The 14,805-nt window shown below is 40.5% G+C and overlaps 2 protein-coding genes across 14 annotated transcripts in view; one reads left to right on the top strand and one right to left on the bottom strand.

Annotated features, from left to right (window-relative positions):
• Positions 1-9,928, bottom strand: part of NECTIN3 (nectin cell adhesion molecule 3) — a 130,309-nt gene extending 120,381 nt beyond the window's left edge. For 3 of the 9 annotated variants that reach the window (XR_009213136.1, XM_058437529.1, XM_032150214.2), the window contains exon 1: positions 7,854-8,244. Coding sequence is in view for 7 of the 9 variants with exons in the window: in XM_058437529.1 (XP_058293512.1) it covers positions 7,854-8,010 (157 nt within the window). In the remaining 2 variants the exon portion in view is untranslated. Of the gene's footprint in view, positions 1-2,778; positions 2,819-7,500; positions 7,612-7,853; positions 8,245-9,692 lie in introns of those variants that run through there. The other 6 variants (XR_009213135.1, XM_032150213.2, XM_032150215.2 and 3 more) reach the window with 5 other exon arrangements.
• A 728-nt stretch (positions 9,929-10,656) lies between these two features.
• LOC116466972 (uncharacterized) overlaps positions 10,657-14,805 on the top strand; it is a 176,628-nt gene continuing 172,479 nt past the window's right edge. For all 5 annotated transcript variants that reach the window (XM_058437533.1, XM_058437535.1, XM_058437532.1 and 2 more), the window contains exon 1: positions 10,657-10,741. The gene's annotated coding sequence lies outside the window, so the exon portion shown is untranslated. The remainder of the gene's footprint in view (positions 10,742-14,805) is intronic.

The raw sequence follows: 14,805 nt of genomic DNA on the forward strand, positions 1-14,805 counted from the left end.
GGGTCTATACCAGTTTAAAAGAAAAAAAATTATAAATCCTTTGGCACTGTACTAGTATACAACAATAAACAATGCAACACCTTGAAAAAGAACAGAAATTCCCTTACTATTATTTCAATATTGAAATTCACTGTGCTTTTAATATGCACTAGGCAGAAAAACTGCATCAAGATAATCATATAACCTCAGAAGTGTTTATAGGAATGGGGAAACTACTATAAAAGTTGACATTAAATACAACTGTATTATTTGCATGTTTCTCAAAGATCATGTTGGCAGTAATTTTTTACTTCCTTTAAATTTAACAAGCAGAAATGCAGAGTTTTAGAGTGACTGCAGTAGCCATTAACATAAGCAGGCTTATGATTTAGTGAGAAATGCTGCTATCATGTTTTAGCCCTGTGCCTTAAAGAAGTATAGAACTGTTAGCTATATGCCTTCTTTCACTTGATTCTCCTCCAAAAAATTAAAGCAATAGAGAAGGACTTTTTTATTTCGCATTTAAAATAAAGTAGGTAGGGTATCTCTAAGCAGGTTTTAAAAACTAGGCAGTTTATTGTCAGGCTTAGTATTAAATTAAATGTATAGCCATGAATGATTATCTCTAAATCAAATTAGTAGGGAATCTGAGTCTATAATGAAAGGACATTTAAACATTTTTACTATTAACTACAAATATAATGAAAATATATCAATGCCCAGATCCTTTTACATGAAAAACAAGCTTGATAAGCAATGCACAGTTTCAAAATAGCCACCATAATTGCTGAGCACTTTAAGAATCTAGCTACAACTAAATTAGAAATCTTATTAATAATCTTCAAAAACTAGGGCCTAAGATTTTCAGTAATAGCAATCATGTCTATCATGAATAATTCACATAGTTACTATATTAAACTGATTTTACTACAGTTTACCAATACTAGCATTTCATTAATTTTTTTTCTTCTGAATTGAAGCAACAGAAGAGTCAAGCACACGCTTGACATTATATATAATGTTCTCAGACACTTAGTTGGAGTCCTAGCCCTGCATAGTTTCATATTAGCATACTTCCATTACAAAATAGACTATTTTAAATTTACCCACTTCATTCATAAAACTGAGTTCCAGAGTCAGATGTGTCATATATAAAGTACGATACATCTCATAGAAGCTGCTTAAGCTAAACAGGTAAATAATATACAGCTGATTTTGAAATAACAAAGCAGAAGACTACTATTCTCATAGAAAGTCAATTCTGCAAACATCTCAAATTCAAAATGGGTGAGGCAATGGGAAATAGAACTCAAGAGAGAAAAAAGAATTTTTTAAAAAGGAAAAATCAGTGGAGAACTATCTCAAGTAACATCTTTAAGTCTATCAACCTTTTCTAATCATCAAGAGTACAAATCTCTTTAAGAATATATTCCTATAGTGTGTTCTGCATAACATAGCTTCTGCAACATAATATATATTACACCCAAGAATTTGTTTAGTTTGTTAAACGGGATATTTTACTGAAGAATTTCTTAGACCATTAACAAATTAATTCACATTGTAACTTTCCATGAGGGGGTATATCATTAGCTTTTCCTATTCCCAAATGTATTAAACCATGGTACTTTTTCTTCCAAAAACCTACCTTCTGAGACTAGTGTTTCACAGAAACACTTTAACAAAGACTGTTCTAAACCTGAAAGCATGAAAAAAATGAAAGCAGAATTGCATGCTCACTGTATGCAAGAAGTGGTGAGGGAAGCCTTCCTGGAGAAAGTCAATCTTAAACCAAGCCCTTCAGAATTTGATTAGGTAGGAAGAGCAATGTCATTCTAGGCCTTATGGGTAAAGACCACAAAAGGGCATAATCCACTTTAGAGACAATTAAAGATTCGGACCTGAACTATCCAAACTGGTGGCCACCAGGAACATCACAGTTGACTACGAAGTGCATTAAATGTGGCTAGTCCAAACTGAAATGATCTATAAGTATAATATATCTACTGGATTTCAAAAAATTATTATGAAAGAAAATGTAAAATATCTCAATTTTTAATAACAATTGCATGCTGAAATGATATTTTGGTTACACTGTGTTAAATAAAATAAGATTAATTTCACCTATTTCTTTTTTGCTTTTTAAATGTGGCTTCAAGAAAACTTGAGATTACATGGCTTGCATTAAATTTCTATTAAAACGTGCTGGTTTGGACTAACCTTGATTTCGCCATCAAACTCTTGAAATAAATATGAGTGCCTACTACATGCCAAGCACATGGGAATACAAATAGTGAACAAAACAGTGAAGCACATTTCTTTCAGAAGATTGATAATATTTGGTCAAATCATAAAAGAAAATGCTATAATAAATAGCACTTGTCAAGAGAAGAAAGAATTATCTGATGTTGTCTTTCAAAATACCAATGTCCCAATCCCTGGACTCCACACCTCACCTGTCTTACAAAAATTGTTGATCTAGTAAGTCCATAGTGGGGCCTGGCCACATTGCGTCAAAAAAGATTCCCTAGTAACTATGATTTTAACTCACACGTCCTCTCTTTGCAGGCTCTGGCTATTTGAGAATAGCTATTTACAGCCCCACTCCCTTTTTCTGTTATTTTATTTCTTATGAGAAAACCTGGGCTGAGAGCCTAAAGGGCCTCTACTGGGTCCCACAGCCAACCTATTTAAAGTAAGAACAAGTTTGATCTTTTTTTTTTTTTTTTTTTTTACCCATTAAAGTTGAAACCAAAGTTTTTTACACATGACTCACATTTCAGTTTATGAGTATCTACTCACAATGCAACAGGTCTTCCCTACTCATCTTATTTAGCAGAATGAATGGTGGGCAGTCAGTAGTCTTGCAAGAAAAACAATCTGCTGGATGCTATACTAAAGAAAACAAGTAAAATTCAAAATACAAGTATATAATATCCTTTCTAAAATAACTATAGTACCTGTAATATGGCTATATCTAGACTCATAGGAGGCAGGCCTCATTAAAAATTTGTAATTGATAAGTTACATTATAATTAGTAACTCTTTTAGGAAAAAACCTTGAAGCTACCCTTAATAAAGTTTCAGATTTTTTTTTTATTTTGAGATGGGAGTCTTGCTCTGTCACCCAGGCTGGAGTACAATGGTGCAGTCACAGTTCACTGCAGCCTCCTCCCCCTGGGGTTCAAGCAATTAGCCTGCCTCAGCCTCCCGAGTAGCTGGGATTACAGGCTCCTGCCACCATGCCCAGCTAATTTTTGTATTTTTGGTAAAGATGGGGTTTCGCCATGTTGGCCAGGCTGGTCTCAAACTCTTGACCCAAAGTGATCCACCCTGAAGTGATCAGCCTCCGAAAGTGCTGGGATTACAGGCATGAGCCACTGTGCCTGGCCTCACATCAGATTTTAAATAAATGATTAAACTATATCAGAGTTTATTCTAATAAATAAAAAGCATAAATTTTATAAAATTCAGTAAAGAATATAGATTCAACAATTTAAAGACCATTTTAGACAAAAGTACATGAAGTAATCAAGCCTATGACAGATTAATGGTGCTCAGATTTTTGGATCTTTGTGCACGGTACACAAAATTGTCTTTAAAGTTTCATTATTGACTTAACGGTTATTTGATTTTTAACCTACATTTACATATTAATAGTAATTATTAACTGTCTCATCTACTGCAAACCATGTAGTGCTTGTCAATTTTTATGAAGATTTTCATAGATTACAGAATATGTTATAGCAATGTATTATTTACTCACTAATTTTTAAGGGTTAAGTTACAGAATGTCAAAATGCTCTCTTTTAACAAGGATTTTCATAACCAGCTTCCCTTCAATAATTTTCAAGTAATTAACAATAACCCATAAGTTTTATCCCTTAACTATACACATACAAAACATACATCAGAATTGCCAAATTACTAAATTGTAAATAGATGTTAAGTATGAGACATAAACAAGGTAAATACATATAATACACACAATTGCCCAGCTTTTCCAATTCTTATTTCTGATGTTGTAGATAACTGCAAGAAAGGAAGATTTGATCTTTCTGCTTGCTTCTAAATTTGGGTTACTTTCCAAAAATATCTGTTTAGGATGCAGACAGACTCATGCAGGCAATATGTACTATAGACCTCAACTGATACCATCAGTAACTTAAAGCAGAAGCAAACTGTGAATCCCTTTTCCAATTCCTATCTTCAGCATAATCACTAACATTCTAAGTGACCTTATGGAACTGCCAAATCTTAAAATGTAGTGGACATCATTAAGGGAATAGTCAACTAGTTTCCATACAATTATACAACTGAATTATTTTGACTATATTCTAATATTCTGAACACTCATCATCTGTATATTTATATAAAGTAAATTAAACAAATATTTGAAGATCACTGGGCTAAGACTCAATATATAGATGTAAAGTACAAATACAGCAAGTCAATTTGAAAACTCAATTATTCAGCACATCGGTGTAGAATTTAAGAATCACCAATACCAGCCTGGTTAGTTTATGTTGTGCAATATAATAAATGCTAACGTTTGAGTTCTACTATATTTCATGCACTCTCCTAAGTGTTTTATTCTATTCTGCCATTTAATTCTCACAAGATCTTTATCAGCAAGGTAGTAATGTTATCTCTTTTTAAAACAAGAGAAACTTCAAGTTTCCAAAGTTAAATAACCTGCCAATGATTTACAGCTAGAGAGAGAAAGAGAAAGGGAGGAAGGGAGGGAAGGGCAGGGAAGGAAGGAAGAAGACATCTCAATATGATCTGACCCAAATGATTTTTTTAAAGTGACTGTTTTTTTCACTGCACATTCATAAGTCTTTACCTAGTGGGGTACGTGTCCCATTTCTGGGCAAATCAAAATACCTCACAAACACCAAACTGTTTTACAATCATGTTTCCTTTAGGTCGAATCCGAAGTTATAAGCATCTTGAAGCCAGGACTCTGTCTTATGCGTGTGTTATGTTCCCAAGTGCCTATCGAGTAGTCAAAGTGCTTTTAGAAGTTCCATATCATATCAGATCTTCTTTTCTGTGCTCTTTTAAACATCCATCTTAAGATGAAGCCTTGCTGAAAATGGAAAGAGGCATAGAATCCCAGAGCCAAATGGGACCTTACAAAGGTCAGTCTATCTTGTTATTCATCATTACCATACCCATGATAATATTCTCTATGTCCCAAAAACAAACTGTGAGAAGTAAAGGTGAGATAAATCTAACCATCTATGAATGATTATTGCCATCATAAACTTAGAATTTCATAATTAAATGACGTTTATCAAGTCAGATGATGATGTAAGCCCAGTCCCCTTGACACTTATACCTAGGAATTTCTAAGGCTTAAAAACAAAAAAAAAATCTGGCAATTTGACTACCTGTAAAACTCTCATTTTAAAAGTTCAGTTCTCCAAATAAGATAATGCACACCCCCAAAACAGACAGCCAGCAAGTCTTATATAAACATTTTTATAGCCTTCAGAATATCAGGTCCACCAGTTTTGATGGATATTTTTAACAGTTAAATTAACACGATAAAGTTAAGGCCACGCTATATATCAAACATATCAAAATATCAAAAATAGCAGCAAAAGGAAAAATCTATATGTCATAAAAATAAGTAAAGCATTCTCATCAACAGATCATCAGCTACAGTCATCTTTTTAAAGCTTAAAAATCTTTTCAACTCTAAAACTGGCTCCACGCAAATATTAACTACATGCCAAACCATGTAAGCAGTACTATGAATGTCATTACAACTCTATTAACTAAAACAGTAGTTAAATCAACAACTTGTTAGACTAACAGCTTACTTGAAGAAAATTTTGCTTCCATACCACTAAGCTTCCATAAGTCACAACAACTGCGCCCTATTCAAAGACTTAATTCCAAAATAAAGGTTGATGGAAAAAACTCGTCATAACGGTTCACAAATTGGGGTGTTATAACACTATAAGCCAAAAAAGGAAGCTGTTTAAATGAGTAGCACACAGGAATACAAAACTAGTGTCTACCTCTATAACAAGAAGAGTTGACTCTAAACACTACACCTGCTCTAAAACACAGTCCATTTGCCTACACTGCTTAAGTTTTTAAGCTCGGAATTAAAAATCAAGTCCTTCCAATGCTACGTTGAGATTTTTAAAAACTGTTTTCTTCTTCCATGTGAAACCCAATGTGTTCCTTCAAAAAGTAATCAACAATTCATTTTCACAACCACTAAGAAATTATCATGTAAATAATTCCTGCATCAGCTATGCATATTACCTGGCTTCAGTCTTCCACAGAGCTTTGCCTAACTAGATCTGCCTCTGTGGAGGTATATTCTCAGTCCTTAACATAAACAAAGTCAGGATAGTAAACTGGTAAGGTCCCCTCCAACTGTCCTCTCACTCAACTGTAAGCAACATCCCCAATTCTCCTTCATGGAATAGAACAGCACACAAATTCAATCTAGACCGGCATCAATTTAAAAAGGTATATAGCATTAAGAACTTTGCCTTGGAACCAAGTATCTGGGGAGTCGGCATACAGAAACAGCGTACAATTACTAACATTCCATTTATCATACTATACTCTGTGTAAATCAGATTTCATTACAGTGCTGGAAACGTGGTGGTAAACTGTTAGTGGAAATTCTCAGCCCAGAAGAGACACTCAATCCCATCATGCAAACTTTGCTTCCCTCATAACCAACTACCTGACTCACCTACCGTGTAACAGGATTCTCCTCCTCCTAAATCACACTATCCAAGAAATTTGCACACATCTCTCCTTTTAAAAAATACTAGTAAAACTTCAGTTTACGGTTTTATGAAATACTGAAAACCAATCTTTGAGCAAGCTTAAGTTCTGCCCCTCTACTTTTCTTACCAAGAGCCCTCAAATAAATAAGGTCTCGCAGTGTTCTGATACTCCTCCTCCCACCAAAGACTGGTGTCCTTATTTTCCCAAATCACTGCCTCCCATTCTCTTGCATGAGGCAGACTTTTTTTTTTTTTTTTTTTTAGCACGATCCTTAATAAGCAGGCTTCTAGTCTGGCATACCTGGGAACAAAACTCAGAGACTAACTCCCAAATATGACAGGAAAACAGTAACATAACACGAGGGAAGAGATGGGAAACAGGCGCGTGACTGTTTTGGTTAGAACAGCCGGGGCACACAGTCCATGAAATCAGGTATTTAACGCGTAAATCTTGTTCCGGGGGGTTGGTAAAATAAGCACGGGCAGTGTGAGAGACGTCCCACAAGCTGGAAGGCAGGGACGAGGGTCAATCTAGAGAGATCCAGAAGCTGCCAGGGCAGAGCCGGGGGAGGGGGCACAAGACGGAAGAAAACTAGCTGTAGGGGATTCTGCGGCTGGGTGGGCTAAAATGGTGCCTTCTCCAGGGTGGAAGGCCATGAGAAGTGGACCCGGAGGCTTCATTCCATCGGGCTCCGGTCCCCAGGGTTTCTGGGCTCACAGCTCAAGTTTCACCGGGAAAAAAAGAAAGCGGCAAACGTACATCCCGGCACCTTAACCCACGAGGGTTCCCAGGGAATGAGCGAGGAAGTAACGGTCCCCGGAGCAAACCCGGAGTTCGGCGCACGAAGCACCATCGCCAACCCTCGGCCATCCGCACAGCGACCCGCGCGGCCGCGGGGGAGGGGAGCGGGCCGCCGGCGCAGCATTCGCTGGCCCGGCCCTTCCAGGGCCTCGCCCCGAGCGCGGCGAAAAGTTTCCAGCCAAAGTCCTCGGCACTCGCTCGCACAGCCAACCGCCTAGCTGCCCTGGAGAACGGCTGGCGGAGCCAGCCGCGGCGCCCGCACCCTCAGTGGCGGCTCCCTCAGCCCACGCCGGCCGCCGAGGTTCACCTACCACAGAGCCTGGAGAAGAGCAGCAGCGGGAAGAGCAGCAGCAGCAGAGGTGGCGTCGGGGGCTGCAGCAGGATCCCGGCTCCGAGGAGAGAAGCGGAGGAAAGTTGTGCTTTGCCGCCTCCAGGACACAGCGGGGACGGCCGCGGGGTCCGCGCCATCCCCCACCCTCCCCCCCGGCCCGCTCGCCCGCCCGCCCCCCGGCTCCCCCGGCCCCGGCGCCTCAGGCTCTGGGCGGAGGCTGTGGAAGGTCCGGCGCGCCTGTCCCCAGCTCCCAGCTCTAGCGCCGTCGCTGCCGGCTGACACTCGGGCGAGCGCTGGCGGCTGCCTCGACACCGCCGTCGCCGACGCCACTGCCGAGGCTGAGGCGGGAGCCGCCCGCCGCCGCCGCCCCCACTCCCCTCCCCCCGGCACCCGCCCGCCTCGAACTCCTGGGAACTCGGAACGCACCACCCCGCCCCACGCGAGAGGGGGAAAAGAAACCGACCCTCAGAGCTGGCGCCCGACTCGCCCGCCCTCCCCGCGCAACTCCAGCTCCCGTCTGATCCCCGGGCGCAAGCCCTGTCTCCTCCCACCCCGCCCTCCTACACATGCTCCTCCCCTTTCAAAAAAAAAAAAATACTCTTTTCATCCACTTTGATAACGGGGTTTCTCCCAAAGCAGAGATTTAAAAAGGACAGGAAAATCTGGAATAGGTTAGTCGGCCCCGCCCCTCGTTCCTGCCTGGTTTCCCCCCCCTTCCCTGCCTTTCCAATGGTCTCGCCCACTCCACCCCTCGCGGGTCCACTGAGGCCCCGGCGCCGACTGAGGCGAGGACTGCTGGACCAACACGCTCGGCCTTCGCCTCTCCCGGGCGGCGCTCTCCCTGTGGCGGGGACCTGGGACGAGGAGGTTAGGGAGGAGAAGCCAGGAGGGGGCTGCCCTTCCGTTGCCCATGCTAAAGGTTCCTGTGTAGGAAGCTGGACGCAGCCTGCTGGACTAGTAATCTTCCTCCTCGCTGGGGCGCGGGGGACTGAAGGGAGACTTTCTCCTCCTTCCTGTTCCCCGGGACAGCTGTGCTCTCCGAATCCCTCCCTTTTTCCCAGCCCACTTATCCCCCGCTCGCCAAGGCACGTTTGCACAGGCGTTTTTCCTGCTCTTTGGGAGGGCGGCTTTGTAGAACGGTCGGCGGAGCTGGGCGAGGAGAGGGGTCTCAGAAGGTTTGCTTTCTTGCTCTTGCTTCTCACTGGCCGCTGGGCTGTCCACTTTCCGCGCCGGGCGACTGGCAACAGGAGGCCATGGATTTCCCCCAACGAGTGCGTTGGTGTTTGTCTTTGGTTTTGTTTCATTTGCATGTTCGTATGTGTAGTTTTATTTTCTTGCCTGTTTTCCTTTGATCGCAGAGAAGCGACCTCGGGAAGTATTAAACATTTGCCCGTATAAGAAGAGCGTCTGTGGTCCACCATGACCCTCGCTTACCCCAGGTGGCTGCCCGCCCTGCCCTCTCCATCCTCCCGCCTCTCACAGTACCGGCGACTTGACCTTGGAGCCACTGCCACATCGGTTCCGCGGGGGGAGTAGGAGGGTGGACAATTTGGACTGTCCGGCGTAGGGGGCGAATTGAAGGCAGAGGACACCAGTCCTCAGGCCTGATGCTATTAATGTTATGTAGGTCCTGTGATCTCCACGAGGTAGCCATAAATGTGTTCCAGTAACAGGAAAGCTGAACAAGGATCAGCCGCCCAGAAATTAGCCTGTCGCAGCTAAACTAATGCATGCTTGCGGCCAAGACCACGCTGTCCTCGGCTTTCAGTCAATAGGGTCTTCCCACCTTCCGCCCGCTGGATTACAAGGCTTTACTCACCTCCAAGGCTACAAGCCATTCGTCACCCTGCCCACCTCTTTTTTCTTTCTTAACTTCTGCCTCCTTTCCAGTCTCCCAGCGCTTGGTCTAGTGCCTTTTTCCCTCCAGTCCTTTCCTCTTCCGTCCCTCCCTGTGCCTGTCTGCCTCTGTGGTCCCCTGTAAGCTTGTCTCCTGCAGCCAAGGCTTTCTATCACCTATCCTCAAGATGCACTTATGAATAAACCTTGTCCTGCATCGCTCTGGGAGATCCCCTGATGATGATCATAATTGACAAAATGTAGCTATTGTGACATTCCTCAGCTGTGCTGACACCACCATTTCCCTTGAGAAAATTTCTTTTCCTATATTCGCATTCCCTAAACCTAATTTAACTGCTAAATTTAGACAGCCCACTGCGCAGCCACTAGCTAATTATCTGTTTAGATAGCACTTTAACACGTTGTTGAGACTCAGTTAAATGTTAAACAACCAAAATTTTAATATCACTAGCCAATTTCATTCCCGCAGGTTTTCCCTGATGGCTCCACATCTCCAAGAAAAGTAATTTAGCCAACATTTCAAAAAATACCAAAGGCTTAACTTGGGTGGGGGCCATCAGGCAATTGCTACAGAGACCATAAGGAATTAGCAGGTTTAGTTCATCTCAAAAAGATGACATGGAGCTTTAACAAATATATTTCCTCCATACTTATAGAAATTGAATAGTGGTCTGCTATGATCTTCTCTGACCTAAAGTGAAGAGAGAGCATGGATGAGCATTATTTATAGATGTTATATAGGCATTAAAAGAGCACCATGCTGGTGTTTTATGTGCATATATGTATTATATTCTAATAATAATAATTTGTGTTTATACAGCATCTTCACCTAAAGATGTCAAAGCACAAGCTCACTTCCCACGGAAGGTAGCAATTATTATTATCTGCTTGACAGCTACAAGAACCTAGGCACAGAGGTTAAGTGCCCAGTGATGGTTTTCCTGCCAGAACCAAGTTCTTGCCTTCCAGTGGACACCATTGACCTGTCAAGATTATTCTTTAAGTTAAAAAGTAAGATAAGTCAAATTTCTACTTTCTATAATAAAAGTGTCCAATCTTAAATTACATTCTCCTCAGATGAATGAATTTTAGAAATACTCACCCCAAGCTTTCCTGTTGGAAATTTTTACTGGCCACAGAAAAAGATTTTACATTACATATACAACTCATGTTTTTCAAGGGCAGAAGTACTATTAATTTTTTAAAAACCTTTAGCATGAGAGTATTAGTGCGTTCTATGCCATTTTTAGTCTTCTAACTTTATAGATAAGTTCACATTTATTGTTTGAGTAACAAACTGTTTAAGGAATACTTAATTATAGCTAACATTAATATTTCTGACACTATTGAATAACAAAGTATACATGCATTTTTTTTTTCAGAAAAAAATCATCTGAACAGAAAGCAACATAATCCTAATGCCAACAATAGTTTCATTGTTTTGGGTTAAGAGTACTGATGGCGTCCATCCTACTTTCGGCTCAAAGATTGTTTGCCAATTATCAAGGTTCATTAACTCTTAACTAAAAAACAAAGGTTGACATCTTAACAAAGAAGTAATTATGTACAGTGCTGGGCATTTTACATTTACTCAAATAATCCAAGTGAAAGCTTTGAGACTATTATTAGAATTTCATAGCTGACTCTGAAACAAAGGAGGTATTTTATAGGAGAGGTAAGACATTATATACTTCAGCTAATTCTTCTTAACATCAGCAAATTTTTTATAACCTGCTGTGTGAGGAAGCATAGCTTTTCCTTTAGTAGAAGAGGTGAACGATATTTTGTAGAATATTTGAACTTTGTACTATATTTGATAATAAGCTTATGTTACCCAGTTAGGATCACAGTTTTTGTAAAGAGAATTATGCAAATAATAAAAAACAAACTGCAAAACCACAGAAAAGTCCATCCACTTGCAAAACGTTCACCAACCTTACTCTTATTAAATGCAAGTCTTTCTTACTGAAGAGATCTTCTCTGTATGCTCATATGACTTTCTCCCTCCTATTTCCTTTGAATCTTTGATAAAATTTAACTTTATCATTGAGGGTCTCCAGGACCACATGATATGAAAGAGCTGCCCCCACCCTAATCCCTATGCCCTCAACTTGCTTTATTTTCTCCATTGCCCTTACCATCTGACATGTCTCTAATTTACTGTCTGTTCCCTTTCACTAGAATGAACATTCCACGAGGGCAAGCAAGTATCTATATTTTCACTGTTAAAACTCAAGTAGGCCAGGCACAGTGCCTCCTGCCTGAAATCCCACCACTTTGGGAGGCCAAGGCTGGCAGATTGCTTGGGTCCAGGAGTTCAGGACAAGCCTGGCAACATGGCTGTGTTAGTCTGTTCTCATGCTGCTAATAAAGACATACTTGAGATTGTGTAATTTATAAAGGAAAGAGGTTTAATTGACTCACAGTTCCACATGGCTTGGGAGGCCTTAATCATGGAGGAAGGCTAGGAGGGGAAAAGTCACATCTTACGTGGTGGCAGGCAAGAGAACATGTCCAGGAAAACTCTCCTTTATAAAACCATCAGATCTCATGAGACTTATTCACTATCAGGAGAACAGCACAGGAAAGATCTGCCCCCATGATTTGATTGCCTTCCACTGGGTCCCTTCCGCAACACGTGGGAATTGTGGGAGCTACAATTAAAGATGAGATTTGGGTGGGGACACAGCCAAACTATATCAATAGCAAAACCTCCTCTCTACAATAAATACAAAAAAGAAATTAGCCGGGTGTGGCGACATGCTCCTGTAGTCCTAGCTACTTTGGAGGCTGAGGTGGGAGAATCACCTGAGCCCAGGAGGTCGAGGCTGCAGTGAGCCAAGATCGCATCCCTGTACTCTAGCCTAGGCAGCTGGAGAAAGACCCTGTCCCCCCAAAAAAACCAAAACCAGAACAAAACAAAACAAAAACCCCAAGTACCTAGAATAATGTCTGCCATATAGATTCCAAACTGGATGATTAAATGATTATTATGACATAGCATATTCAAGTGCATGTCTCATTCAGTAGAGGTTTCTACTTCTTTAACGACTTGAACATAGGATTGATCATGTATAGTTTTTTTAAGCTGGAAGGTGGTTACTCTGACCATTGCTTAACACTCTTGATATAATTGTTATTAGTGCTGTTCATTAAACTATTATCTCTCCACTCTGTATTCATAGTTCTGCCCTGGTTTTGTAAGGCTGGTGCTAGGACTCTGCAAACTGTGTATCTCTTTTACCAACTGGCTTCCTGACAGGTTCTATCAACAGAGGTCACTGGAGGAAATGTAGACTCCTGGAGTAAGAGAAAAGGGACTTGTTCCTTTCCATTTGCTTCTTGCTATCAGCATCACCTCAGCATTAAAAACCTGTCATCCTGTCTTTAGCAGCTGATTCCAGCCTCCCACTTCTTTTACACTCTAAGTCCCAGAGTCCTCATTGACTCCTCAAAAGTACCAGCCCCAGCTAGGCTGTTTCTACTTCTCAGAGGTCCAAGCCCCAGCTAAGGAGGAGGATGGCTCCTCTAAACTTCTGAGTTCTAATAACACAACCCTTCCCCCTTGTCCTCCTAGCTCTAAGGGTAGTAACAGCTTCCCACAGCTTATATCTCTAGGTCACCACAGTGCTTCCCTTTTTGATCTGGAGAACCATCCCCCCATCCCTGTATAACATTTTCATAATATTCCCTTGGTTACATAGTATAGTTTCTGTGTTCCTGACTGGACCTCAACTTATTTTTCAGTGACTATTTCCCAAAATCTTCCCTTGTAACAGTTACTTTTTTCTAAGTTGAACTGCCTAAAATCACAGAGCCAACATAACTTCATCAATTAATGTAAATAAAAACAAGGCAAATGAACAAAATTTATTCTTTCATTGGCCGTAATCCAGGTTAGCAGAGATGGGTTGGAAATAAGTAAATTTGGAGGTAATTATGTTGTCATTTCAGCAATATATACATATGCTATGTATTTTTGTTGTTGCTCCTCATCCAGGTCATGGTAAAACAAACATAAATTTCTCATTTTTAGATGGTTTAGGTGATTTTTTTTACGAACTTAGCACTTGAGAATTATTATGAAATTAAAAACAAAAGGAATATACAATTTGATAGAAGAAAGAAGACCTTGTGTTTGATAGGTCACTAGGGTGACTATAGTTTACTATAATCTATTATATATTTCAAAATAGCTAGAAGAGAATAGTTCAACTGTTTCTAGCAGAAAGAAAAAACAAATATTTAAGGAGATGGATATCCCAATTATACTGATTTTATCTTTACAAATTACATGAATGTGTTGTCACATGTATCCCCCCCAAAATATGTACATCTATTATGTATCAATACAAACAAATGAAATTTTAAAAATTATTTGAGAAAAGATTATTTGGACTTTTCTCTTAAACTTACAATGAAAACAAACTTACATTTTACATAACTATCTAAAGCTTAACTCTATTCATAGTATGCAACTCCTGTAGAGGTGCTGGTGTTCCAAAAAATACAGTTTGAGAAACTGATATGCAGGCAGAAAGAAGAGCTATACTGTATCATTATGGTAGGTAGATTAAATAATAGGGTAGGTAGCTTTAATAAAGATGATTAAACTACTATGTACTGGAGTCTGTGTTAGGTACTGGACATAGAAAACCCCAAGTCCTGACTCCAAATAGTAATAACAATATTCTTGCAAACATTGGAGGGATGTATAGTATGTGAGAGAGCAGAGGAGGACTCTCAGGTCTGCCTAAAAGAGACTGGGAATCCTTCACAGCACAGATAATGTTTGAACAGTCCTAAAGAATATCTAGAAATTTTACATATGGATGGAGGAAAAGCAGCAGAGGGAATAGGAGAATGATAGATGGAAAGCTACAGAGGCATGACCAAGTATGATGTGTTCTGTAACCCACAAGCATGCCTGTGCTGCTAGAGAGTACCACACAAAGGGGAATTGGGAGATAAGGTAAAAATGAAGTTAGATGGGTAGGTAGGGATTGTTTGTACCTTGTAAGGGACTTTGGATTTTATCTCGTTGAACATAAGAACAAATGAATTTTGAGTAGGGG

The sequence above is a fragment of the Hylobates moloch genome, unplaced genomic scaffold (genome assembly GCF_009828535.3).
Source record: "Hylobates moloch isolate HMO894 unplaced genomic scaffold, HMol_V3 SCAFFOLD_4, whole genome shotgun sequence".
NCBI classification, from domain to species: domain Eukaryota; kingdom Metazoa; phylum Chordata; class Mammalia; order Primates; family Hylobatidae; genus Hylobates; species Hylobates moloch.